Raw genomic sequence first — 12,880 nt, 5'->3', positions numbered from 1 at the left:
ATGTATTAACTAGATGTACTATATAAATACTGTACACCTGGAGTACCAATGTATTAACTAGATGTACTATATAAATACTGTACACCTGGAGTACCAATGTATTAACTAGATGTACACTATATAAATACTGTACACCTGGAGTACCAATGTATTAACTAGATGTACTATATAAATACTAGTACACCTGGAGTACCAATGTATTAACTAGATGTACTATATAAATATACTGTTCACCTGGAGTACCAATGTATTAACTAGATGTACACTATATAAATACTGTACACCTGGAGTACCAATGTATTAACTAGATGTACTATATAAATACTGTTCACCTGGAGTACCAATGTATTAACTAGATGTACTATATAAATACTGTACACCTGGAGTACCAATGTATTAACTAGATGTACTATATAAATACTGTTCACCTGGAGTACCAATGTATTAACTAGATGTACTATATAAATACTGTTCACCTGGAGTACAAATGTATTAACTGATTAATATATAAATACTGTACACCTGGAGTACCAAATGTATTAACTAGATGTACTATATAAATACTGTACACCTGGAGTACCAATGTATTAACTAGATGTACTATATAAATACTGTTCACACTGGAGTACAAATGTATTAACTAGATGTACTATATAAATACTGTAACCTGGAGTACCAATGTATTAACTAGATGTACTATATAAATACTGTTCACCTGGAGTACAAATGTATTAACTAGATGTACTATATAAATACTGTACACCTGGAGTACCAATGTATTAACTAGATGTACTATATAAATACTGTTCACCTGGAGTACAAATGTATTAACTAGATGTACTATATAAATACTGTTCACCTGGAGTACAAATGTATTAACTAGATGTACTATATAAATACTGTACACCTGGAGTACCAATGTATTAACTAGATGTACTATATAAATACTGTTCACCTGGAGTACAAATGTATTAACTAGATGTACACTATATAAATACTGTACACCTGGAGTACCAATGTATTAACTAGATGTACTATATAAATACTGTACACCTGGAGTACCAATGTATTAACTAGATGTACTATATAAATACTGTACACCTGGAGTACCAATGTATTAACTAGATGTACTATATAGATACTGTACACCTGGAGTACCAATGTATTAACTAGATGTTGGAGTACCAGGTACAGTAATTGTAGTAAAGGTATTATCAATTAATATATATGTAATAATCAATCCTTTTTAAACCCTCAACAATCAATGTCATTGTAAAATGTGATGAAAATTAAGCTGTGAAAATCAAATTATCCCATAACTTCATTTGCATGTTTCACAATGGAAAAACTATGTGATAAATTCCATAGCAGTTGGTTATCGTTTATGTTTACACACTCCATGGCCAGTGTGTAAACACCTATGGCACCTCTGATTGGTTAATGCTAAGATCTCTTGATTCCGATTGGCTTTTGACTTCACGCTACTTTTCATAGCACATTAAAATAGCATTGTATTTACTGCATAAGAGGTAGATGCTTATTCAAAGTATTAAACAATAGAATATTAGTTCACTATTAAGGCACTATATTTTATGGCGGAGAGATATGATTACACATTGTATGGTGGTAAGTTTCCCTGAATGAAGACGAGAAAATGGTCACCACGGTATAAATATAGAGCTAAAGTTATGGGATAAATAAGTTCCCCATCGCAGGACTGTTGTTTATCATGTTTACCTAAACTCTTGTTAGTTAATTTTCAAATTTTTAAAAGACACTCGCTAAAGCTTGTGTCTTCAAAAAATTTGAAAATTAACCAACTCGAGTTTGATAAACATTATAAACAACAGTCACGTGTTGGGGAACCTCTGTTTATATAACATATACATGTACTTATGTACTTCTCAACCACACAAATGAAATCTGCATACATACATGTAACTGTCAATGTACTTATTTTACCAGTAGGTTTATTTTAGCATTTTTTGTTCAGTCTTTGAAGCGCTAATTCATGTAAATCACTATATTTTGTAAAAGGATTATTAAACCACCAAGTTGTGCTTATTTATAAGGACAAGTTGAATTAACAAATATGTATATGTTTGTAGTCAACAATTCCACCGTTTTCTACCAAGAAGAAGGCACACACAAAGAAAACGATTAGTGTCCGTCCTCAGAGCGGGAACACATCACAACACAGGCATCTCCCCAAAAGTCGTCCTCATGACAGGGGAAGTAACACTAGCCGGGTGGCACCCATAACCCACACGCCACCCCCAAAGGAGATGCCACAACAACAGTTACCTCCCTTTGATGTCCCGCAAAACCCTCCAACTGAGGGCACATACAGTCAAAAGTATCTACAGAATGTGGAGATTCCGTCTGCTGGTAGCAAAGTTTTGTCAACAGTCGAACAGAGAACTGGGTACTACCAGTCCCCTAGTCTGGGTCAGTCTGGACAATACACTGGTGGTCACTCTAGTATGGTCAGATCAGCACCAATAGCAGTGACCAGTCCAGCGAGAGGTCAGGAAAAGTACTCACTGAGGTCTCAGGTAAATTCACACTTAATCTACATATGATTTTGTTTACCTTGTACAGAAAATGGATCTACATGTCTATCTTCTGTACTGGTTTATTTTTGTTTACCTTGTACAGAAAATAGATCTACATGTATATCTTCTGTACAGGTTTATTTTTGTTTACCTTGTACAGAAAATGGATCTACATGTATATCTTCTGTACAGGTTTATTTTTGTTTACCTTGTACAGAAAATAGATCTACATGTATATCTTCTGTACAGGTTTATTTTTGTTTACCTTGTACAGAAAATGGATCTACATGTATATCTTCTGTACAGGTTTATTAGGTCACCAAAGAATGGGAATTGTCGGTTTCGGTTTGAATGACAAAGTCATCAGTTGATCGTGATCGTGTGTCACATTTTTGTAAGAATTTATGCAACAGAACCATTGTTTAATATCTAACTTCTGATACAAACTCATGTTTTTATACATTTATAATGTACAGAGTTTAAAACACTTTCACTATCAAAATTCATTGTTTGAACTGTATACCCCTGGTAACCAATCTGATTATTGTTGTCTTTAGAATGCCTCCGATCTGGACAGTACCACAATGAAGAGACAGAGACAGGAGATCCAGTTATTGGTGGGCCGAGTTACAGGATCGTGACCGAGAACTCAACGACATGATGGCCGCCCATCAACAGCAGCTGTTGTCATGGGAACAGGACAGACAGCGCATTCTGCTTCTGGAACAGAAGTGTGCCAGATATGATGGTTTGTAGATTAACTAAACATAATGTTTCCTGAAAAATTGATCTATTTTTATATTTTTATCAACATAAGTGTATTTTCTGCTGTGAATAAGTTAATGACTTTTAGAATTGATGTTTAAAACACTGGGAATCAAGTTTAAAGTTTCTTCAAAACCCAGAGAATTGATGTTTAAAACACTGGGAATCAAGTTTAAAGTTTCTTCAAAACCCAGAGAATTGATGTTTAAAACACTGGGAATCAAGTTTAAAGTTTCTTCTTCAAAACCCAGAGAATTGATGTTTAAAACACTGGGAATCAAGTTTAAAGTTTCTTCAAAACCCAGAGAATTGATGTTTAAAACACTGGGAATCAAGTTTAAAGTTTCTTCAAAACCCAGAGAATTGATGTTTAAAACACTGGGAATCAAGTTTAAAGTTTCTTCAAAACCCAGAGAATTGATGTTTAAAACACTGGGAATCAAGTTTAAAGTTTCTTCAAAACCCAGAGAATTGATGTTTAAAACACTGGGAATCAAGTTTAAAGTTTCTTCAAAACCCAGAGAATTGATGTTTAAAAACACTGGGAATCAAGTTTAAAGTTTCTTCAAAACCCAGAGAATTGATGTTTAAAACACTGGGAATCAAGTTTAAAGTTTCTTCAAAACCCAGAGAATTGATGTTTAAAACACTGGGAATCAAGTTTAAAGTTTCTTCAAAACCCAGAGAATTGATGTTTAAAACACTGGGAATCAAGTTTAAAGTTTCTTCAAAACCCAGAGAATTGATGTTTAAAACACTGGGAATCAAGTTTAAAGTTTCTTCAAAACCCCTAAAATTTTAAAGATAAAGATGAAGTACTAGAAAAGTTAATATCTTAGACATGTACAGACCCTCTAGACCGTCTTTTTATGTAAAATAGATATGTGAAAAATTTCTTTCTTTTTTAATGTAAATTAAACAGTCCCTTCTGCGACCTCATATGTTGTAAGGTCGCTATCTGGATCCCGGCAAGCGTATTTTATTTCTTGGTACCCATCTATTATAACTGGCTTCTGAAATCTGCAGTAATATTTGAGGAAATATTTTGTCTGGAAGCTCTTCGAGTGTTTACTTGAAGTGTATCAATTTAAAGGTGTGGTAATCAGTATACTAACAAGGGTAAATGAATAGCATTAAACGTTGAAAGGGGCTACAGATTCGCTTATTAAAACGTTTTCAGGCCAAAATATAAGGGATGTTAGAAGGCAAATTGGTCATATTTTGAAAAAAGAAAACATGACTAATTTGATGCAATTTTTCTTTATTTCATTTTATTGTGGAAGATTCAGCTTATTTGATAAAGTTATGGATTCTATATATATATCACCTTCTGAGTGTAGGAACATGGTATGGGCATATTCTTTATATATGATAAGGGATGTTACAGGGAGGAAATATTATTTATTTGAAAATCCTTAAAATCTGGAATATTAAGTCATTCAACCCTGGAAGGAAAAATAATGTGGTAACATATGATCTTTATGTGCTTTTTGTGATCAGGGTGTACCTAAATTCAAAATATAAAAAAATGAACAAAATCCTTCAAAGGAAACAAGAAGGAACAGTCTACCTTAATAAATAAAGTCTGTATTCAACCTTTTTTTTTTTTATTAATTTTATATTTAAAGGAAGATTAATTTTGATACTTTTTGGAGATGGATTACTTTGATTAAGTAAAATGTTTAAGGAACATTAATATTTTGGATGATGAACATTTACACAGGAGAGTTAAACGAGAGGAGTAAACAGTTGAAGAGTGCGATGTCACGACTCAAGTCACTGAAGAATGAGAGTCACAGCCATAACTCAACACTCGAGTCAACAGTCGAGCAACTCGCCAAACTGAGCTCCGAGAACAGCCATCACACCACTGTCATACAGGAACTTGAGGTAAAAAACTCACATGTTTGTGGACCTTCAATTATTACATGGATTGGTAGTATGGATAATTAGATCAATCCTATTACTTACTGTTAACCCCAGTTAGACCAATCTAAACATGTAGATAAATCCCTTTTATTCATTAACAATGCCAGTGTGTGGTACAGTGTATAGCGTCTATTCTGTCTAACCAATTCTAGTTCTATACTTTGGATTGCAGGAAAAGAACCAATCTCTAAGCTTGTCCAAGCGAGAGTTGTCAAATACCATCGGTCAACTCCAAGCCAGGGAACATGAGATGGTCACTTTAGTCAAACTTAAGGTAGGTGTCTTTGTATTCAAAACCTAGATAGGTTGACTTTGTGGTCAGAATTTAGATAGGAGTCTTTGTGGTCAAAACCTAGATAGGTTGACTTTGTGGTCAGAATTTAGATAGGTGTCTTTGTGGTCAAAACCTAGATAGGTTGACTTTGTGGTCAGAATTTAGATAAGTGTCTTTGTGGCAAAACTTGGGTGTCTTTGTGGTCAAAACCTAGATAGGTTGACTTTGTGGTCAGAATTTAGATAGGTGTCTTTGTGGTCAGAATTTAGATAAGTGTCTTTTTGCCAAAACTTGGGTGTCTTTGTGGTCAAAACCTAGATAGTTGTATTTGTGGCAAAACCTAGATAGGTTGACTCTGTGGTCAGAATTTAGAAAGGTGTCTTTGTGGTCAAAACCTAGATAGGTTGACTTTAATCAAATGTTGGGGAGTTTAGATTTACTTTAGGTCAAAACTTGAATAGTTCGCCTTCTGGTCAAACTTATGGAGGTCATAAAATTTAGATTAGATCTCCTTTAGATCAATCTCATGCAGTTGGTCAAACTATATGGTCAACTCCATACCAAATATCTAGGGTAAGTCACCTGAGGTCAAACACACATCATGTCATGTATTGGTCAAATTTGAGGAAGGTCACCTTAGGTCAAACTTAGGGAAGGTAACCTATGGTCAGACTTAGGGAAGGTCACCTTAGGTCAAACTTAGGGAAGGTCACCTAAGGTCAAACTTAGGGAAGATCACCTTAGGTCAAACTTGAGGAAGGTCACCTTAGGTCAAACTTAGGGAAGGTCACCTTAGGTCAAACTTAGGGAAGGTAACCTTAGGTCAAACTTAGGGAAGGTCACCTTAGGTCAAACTTAGGGAAGGTCACCTTTGGTCAAACTTAGCGAAGGTCACCTAAGGACAAAACTTAGGGAAGGTCTCCTTAGGTCAAACTTAGGGAAGGTCTCCTTAGGTCAAACTTAGGGAATATTGCCGTAAGTCAAACTAAGGGAAGGTCACCTTAGGTCAAACTTTGGGAAGGTCACCTTAGGTCAAACTTAGGGTAGTTTACCTTAGGTCAAACTTAGGAAAGTCACCTTAGGTCAAATTTAGGGAATGTTGCCTTAGGCCAAACTAAGGGAAGGTCACCTTAGGTCAAACTCACAACAATGTCATGTATAGGTCAAACTAAGGGAAGGTCACCTTAGGTCAAACTCACAACAATGTCATGTATAGGTCAAACTTATGGAAGGTCACCTTAAGTCAAACTCACAACAATGTCATGTATAGGTCAAACTAAGGGAAGGTCACCTTAGGTCAAACTCACAACAATGTCATGTATAGGTCAAACTTAGCGAAGGTCACCTGAGGTCAAACTTAGGGAAGGTCACCTCAGTTCAAACTCATGATAATGTAATGTGTAGGCCAAACTTAGAATAGGTCATTGTTAGTTTTGGTTGGAGAAAGCTTTAGGCCAAATGTAGGATACTTTTTTGCAAGACCAAGTCTGAAAATTCTTTTTTTTTATATATATTTTTAGGAACAAGACTTGACAACAGCAACCACACATATACAGGAACTGACTGATCGGTTGAAACAGCTGGACATTCGCACAAAGGAATGTCAGAATCGAGAAGTTGAGGCTATCAAACAGGCAAATCAGTGGAAGCAAAAACATGGTGACCTTAAACAGGAATTAGAACTCTCCATTGGTGAGGAAGAAAAGCTATCGTTTTGTTTAATTCTCTTTCAAACATATAGTTATTTCTGTCAAAATTTCACAAAGGAGAAGGTACGTTAAAACTCAAATATGGCCGCAAAATTAATTCTCCAGTAAAGAACAACATATTTTGCCATATAACAGTTGAATACATTTGCTAACACATAACATCCCAAAAATATCCCGCATGTACCAATTATGTTCACTATGACGTTATCAACATGCAGTTTCCAGCTGTTTTTCACAAAAATCCTTGAAAAATCATACTTTTTGAGTGGTTTTCTCCAAAAATGAATGTGGCCGCCTTTGTGGAGCAGAAAGAGATTTTCACATGTAGTGTATCGTGTATTTACGCATATCCATGCAAAATATAAAGTTGCTCCAAGGTGGCGGCCAAATCCATTTCAAGCCTTTTCTAACCTAAAGATGATGAATTTCTAGCGAAATTTGGCGAGAAGAGGAAAATCGTCAATTTGATGACGTCATAAGTAGAGCACATCGTGTACATGGTTATAAAAAGTTATGTTTTGATGAATGGCAAGTATGAGAGTAGTCAGTATAATGTGACCGGGTGGGGTGTGTTGCTTGGTGTCTTCGGCGGCACGCTTCAGTGATATAGCACTATAAAAAGGGCAATAGTTCCACTATACAAGAAGACACAACACGAATATACCGCAGTCTCCCAAAACACGCACCTCACACAACATACACGCAACACTACGCATACATGGGAGGCCGTCCTTACATGACCATAGCTGTTAATAGGACGTTAATAAATCAAACAAACAAACAAAAGTATGAGAGTATTTATTGATGTGAAATTGGTGTGGATCAGAGTTAATATTTTTCGGCCTGAAAAATTAACGCCAAATACTGGTCCTATCATATCTACTCCTTTTCAGTTTAAATCTCTTTGTAAGAACATAAAAATCAAAATCATGAAATGAAATCCTTTACTGAAATAACCAATAAATAATTTATTTTGAAATAAGGAAGTAGAACATTCATGTATGTAGTAAAGCCTTGATAGGTAAATTCTGCTGAGTTCCTTACTACCACTGTGACCAGGCCCCGATTTCTCGAAACAAACTTCCAAAACTGACTTAAGTCATAAGTTTTCATATAAGTTACATAAGGAGAAAAAACTTAAGTTTTGACTTAAGTCTGCACTTTTGTTTCGAGAAATCGAGGCCAGAGGCTTTCACTCACGATATGTTTGTATAGTTCTGGTATGTAGAGTGACTGTTGCCCATCTAATGTTTTAGTGACATGTGTCATTGACAGAGATCGTGACTATAAGAGAGACTCCGGGCTATGTTTGTATAGTTCTGGTATGTAGAGTGACTGTTGTCCTTGTAATATTTTAGTGACATGTGTCATTGACAGAGATTGTGACAAAGAGAGACTCTGGGCTATGTTTGTATAGTTCTGGCATGTAGAGTGACTGTTGTCCTTGTAATATTTAAGTGACATGTGTCATTGACAGAGATCGTGACTAAGAGAGACTCCGGGCTATGTTTGTATAGTTCTGGCATGTAGAGTGACTGTTGTCCTTGTAATATTTAAGTGACATGTGTCATTGACAGAGATCGTGACTAAGAGAGACTCCGGGCTATGTTTGTATAGTTCTGGTATGTAGAGTGACTGTTGTCCTTGTAATATTTAAGTGACATGTGTCATTGACAGAGATCGTGACTAAGAGAGACTCCGGGCTATGTTTGTATAGTTCTGGTATGTAGAGTGACTGTTGTCCTTGTAATATTTTAGTGACATGTGTCATTGACAGAGATCGTGACTAAGAGAGACTCCGGGCTATGTTTGTATGGTCCTGATATATATATGTAGAGTGACTTGCCCATGTAATGTTTTGGTGACATATGTTGTGTTTCGATGACAGAGATTGTGACTAAGAGAGACTCTGAGCTACTGGAGTTGACAGGAAAACTAGATCAGATGAAGCAACTAGAGATTGTTATGCAGGAGGACTTTAGTAAGTATTTATACAATTTACATTCACTTGCCACTTCTGCTATATAATGTAAGCCAAAGTCTATAAGGGTATAATAAACACACAAAACGTGACGTTTATGATGTCACTTATGTTGACATGATAATTTCAACTGATCAAAATGGCTGTGCCATCTTGTGGATTAAATTGTTTTAGACGAACGGTTTTCCTGGTCTTAAACATTTTTAATGCATAGATCCCCAAAATTAGTTGATTAAGTAAATATAAGTATTAAACTGTCATCCTATGGAATCAATGGTTCTATATATAGATGCCAGAGCTTTGCAGACAACCATCTCATAAATGTGCTAGCACGCATTATGAGATGGTTGTCTGCAAAGCTCTGGCATCTATATTAGACCATAAATTCTATAGGCTATCTATATAGTTGAATGCTTTAAGTAGTGTCCAGGTATTATGACCAGATACCTTAATGTAATGTATAAAAATATGCATTGCCTAATGCATCTTATGATATATATGGCCTGCTATCTGAAAATGTTTTACCTTTCAAAGGTCAAAGATAAAAAAAAAAATGTCATGTGATTAAATTTTATGTGAGTTGAAAACTGAGTGTTAAACACCATTTCAGGTGAACGTGAGAAATGTAAGGACCAAGTGATTGAGTCTCTGAGAGCCAAACAAGCCCGAACCGACCACCAGTTACGTCATATCAGAGAGGTAGGAAACATAACATCATTGTGGAGGATGGTGTCAGATTCTGGCATTAGGATCATACCATCAGTGTTTGTTTGATATATTGTATGAGATTAAATATATTATACCAGATATTAACCAAAAACAAAATAGAATTAAAAATATAACAAGATTTTATCACAATATATCAAGGGTGACAAACGCTGTATGTCTTGATTTATTATATCATATTGATGTTGATTTCATCTCAAGTATTTCATGGGTAGGTAACAGTAACGGATGTATACATTTCGAGTATTTCATGGGTAGGTAACAGATGTATACATTTCGAGTATTTCATGGGTAGGTAACAGATGTATACATTTCGAGTATTTCATGGGTAGGTAACAGATGTATACATTTCGAGTATTTCATGGGTGTGTAAACAGATGTATACATTTCGAGTATTTCATGGGTAGGTAACAGATGTATACATTTCGAGTATTTCATGGGTAGGTAACAGTAGATGTATACATTTCGAGTATTTCATGGGTAGGTAACAGATGTATACATTTCGAGTATTTCATGGGTAGGTAACAGATGTATACATTTCGAGTATTTCATGGGTAGGTAACAGATGTATACATTTTGAGTATTTCATGGGTAGGTAACAGATGTATACATTCGAGTATTTCATGGGTAGGTAACAGATGTATACATTTCGAGTATTTCATGGGTAGGTAACAGATGTATACATTTCGAGTATTTCATGGGTAGGTAACAGTAACGGATGTATACATTTCGAGTATTTCATGGGTAGGTAACAGATGTATACATTTCGAGTATTTCATGGGTGTGTAGTAACAGATGTATACATTTCGAGTATTTCATGGGTAGGTAACAGATGTATACATTTCGAGTATTTAATGGGTAGGGTAACAGTAACAGATGTATACATTTCGAGTATTTATATGGGTAGGTAACAGATGTATACATTTCGAGTATTTTATGGGTAGGTAACAGATGTATACGGATGTATACATTTCGAGTATTTCATGGGTGGGTAACAGAACGGATGTATACATTTCGAGTATATTATATGGGTAGGTAACAGATGTATAGTTATACTTTCGAGTATTTATGGGTAGGTAACAGATGTATACATTTCGAGTATTTTATGGGTGGGTAACAGATGTATACATTTCGAGTATTTTATGGGTAGGTAACGTAACAGATGTATACATTTCGAGTATTTTATGGGTAGGGTAACAGATGTATACATTTCGAGTATTTATGGGTAGGTAACATGGGTGGGTAACAGATGTATACATTCGAGTATTTCATGGGTAGGTAAATAACAGATGTATACATTTCGAGTATTTCATGGGTAGGTAACAGTAACAGATGTATACATTTAGAGTATTTCATGGGTAGGTAACAGATGTATACATTTCGTAGTATTTTATGGGTGGTAACAGATGTATACATTTCGAGTATTTCATGGGTAGGGTAACAGATGTATACATTTCGAGTATTTCATGGGTGGGTATACAGATGTATACATTTCGTATATTTCATGGGTAGGTAACAGATGTATACTTTAGTATTTATATGGGTGGGTAAACAGATGTATACATTTCGAGTATTTCATGGGTGTGTAACAGATGTATACATTTCGAGTATTTCATGGGTAGGTAACAGATGTATACGTTTCGAGTATATTATGGGTGGGTAACAGATGTATACATTTAGTAGTATATATTATGGGTGGGTAACAGATGTATACATTTAGTATATATATTATGGGTGGTAACAGATGTATACGTTTAGTATATATATTTATGGGTGGGTAACAGATGTATACGTTTAGTATATATATATTATGGGTGGGTAACAGATGTATACATTTAGTATATATATTATGGGTGGGTAACAGATGTATACGTTTAGTATATATATTATGGGTGGGTAACAGATGTATACGTTTAGTATATATATTATGGGTGGGTAACAGATGTATGTACGTTTAGTATATATATATTATGGGTGGGTATTACAGATGTATAGGTTTAGTATATATATTATGGGTGGGTAACAGATGTATACGTTTAGTATATATATTATGGGTGGGTATTAGATGTATAGGTTTAGTATATATATTATGGGTGGGTAACAGATGTATACGTTTAGTATATATATTATGGGTGGGTATTAGATGTATAGGTTTAGTATATATATTATGGGTGGGTAACAGATGTATACGTTTAGTATATATATTATGGGTGGGTAACAGATGTATACGTTTAGTATATATATTATGGGTGGGTATTAGATGTATAGGTTTAGTATATATATTATGGGTGGGTATTAGATGTATAGTTTTAGTATATATATTATGGGTGGGTATTAGATGTATAGGTTTAGTATATATATTATGGGTGGGTAACAGATGTATACGTTTAGTATATATATTATGGGTGGGTATTAGATGTATAGGTTTAGTATATATATTATGGGTGGGTAACAGATGTATACGTTTAGTATATATATTATGGGTGGGTAACAGATGTATACGTTTAGTATATATATTATGGGTGGGTATTAGATGTATAGGTTTAGTATATATATTATGGGTGGGTAACAGATGTATAGGTTTAGTATATATATTATGGGTGGGTAACAGATGTATACGTTTAGTATATATATTATGGGTGGGTAACAGATGTATATGGTATATATATTATGGGTGGGTAACAGATGTATAGTTTAGTATATATATTATGGGTGGGTAACAGATGTATACGTTTAGTATATATATTATGGGTGGGTATTAGATGTATAGTTTAGTATATATATTATGGGTGGGTATTAGATGTATAGGTTTAGTATATATATTATGGGTGGGTAAACAGATGTATACGGTTTAGTATATATATTATGGGTGGGTATTAGATGTATAGGTTTAGTATATATATTATGGGTGGGTAACAGATGTATAGGTTTAGTATATATA

General features: G+C 34.7%; 1 protein-coding gene across 1 annotated transcript in view; it reads left to right on the top strand.

Moving 5' to 3' along the window:
• Positions 1-1,173: 1,173 nt before the first annotated feature.
• The window catches only part of LOC138330791 (coiled-coil domain-containing protein 62-like), a 30,483-nt gene continuing 18,776 nt past the window's right edge, over positions 1,174-12,880 (top strand). The window contains 9 exon segments of the mRNA XM_069278311.1: positions 1,174-1,188; positions 2,109-2,555; positions 3,113-3,175; positions 3,177-3,303; positions 5,044-5,210; positions 5,422-5,523; positions 7,044-7,215; positions 9,121-9,213; positions 9,824-9,912. Of these exon segments, the coding sequence (XP_069134412.1) occupies positions 1,174-1,188; positions 2,109-2,555; positions 3,113-3,175; positions 3,177-3,303; positions 5,044-5,210; positions 5,422-5,523; positions 7,044-7,215; positions 9,121-9,213; positions 9,824-9,912 (1,275 nt within the window).

The sequence above is a fragment of the Argopecten irradians genome, chromosome 9 (genome assembly GCF_041381155.1).
Source record: "Argopecten irradians isolate NY chromosome 9, Ai_NY, whole genome shotgun sequence".
NCBI classification, from domain to species: Eukaryota; Metazoa; Mollusca; class Bivalvia; order Pectinida; family Pectinidae; genus Argopecten; species Argopecten irradians.
Note: the sequence above shows the minus strand (reverse complement) of the source record. Positions and strands in the feature narration are given on the sequence as shown.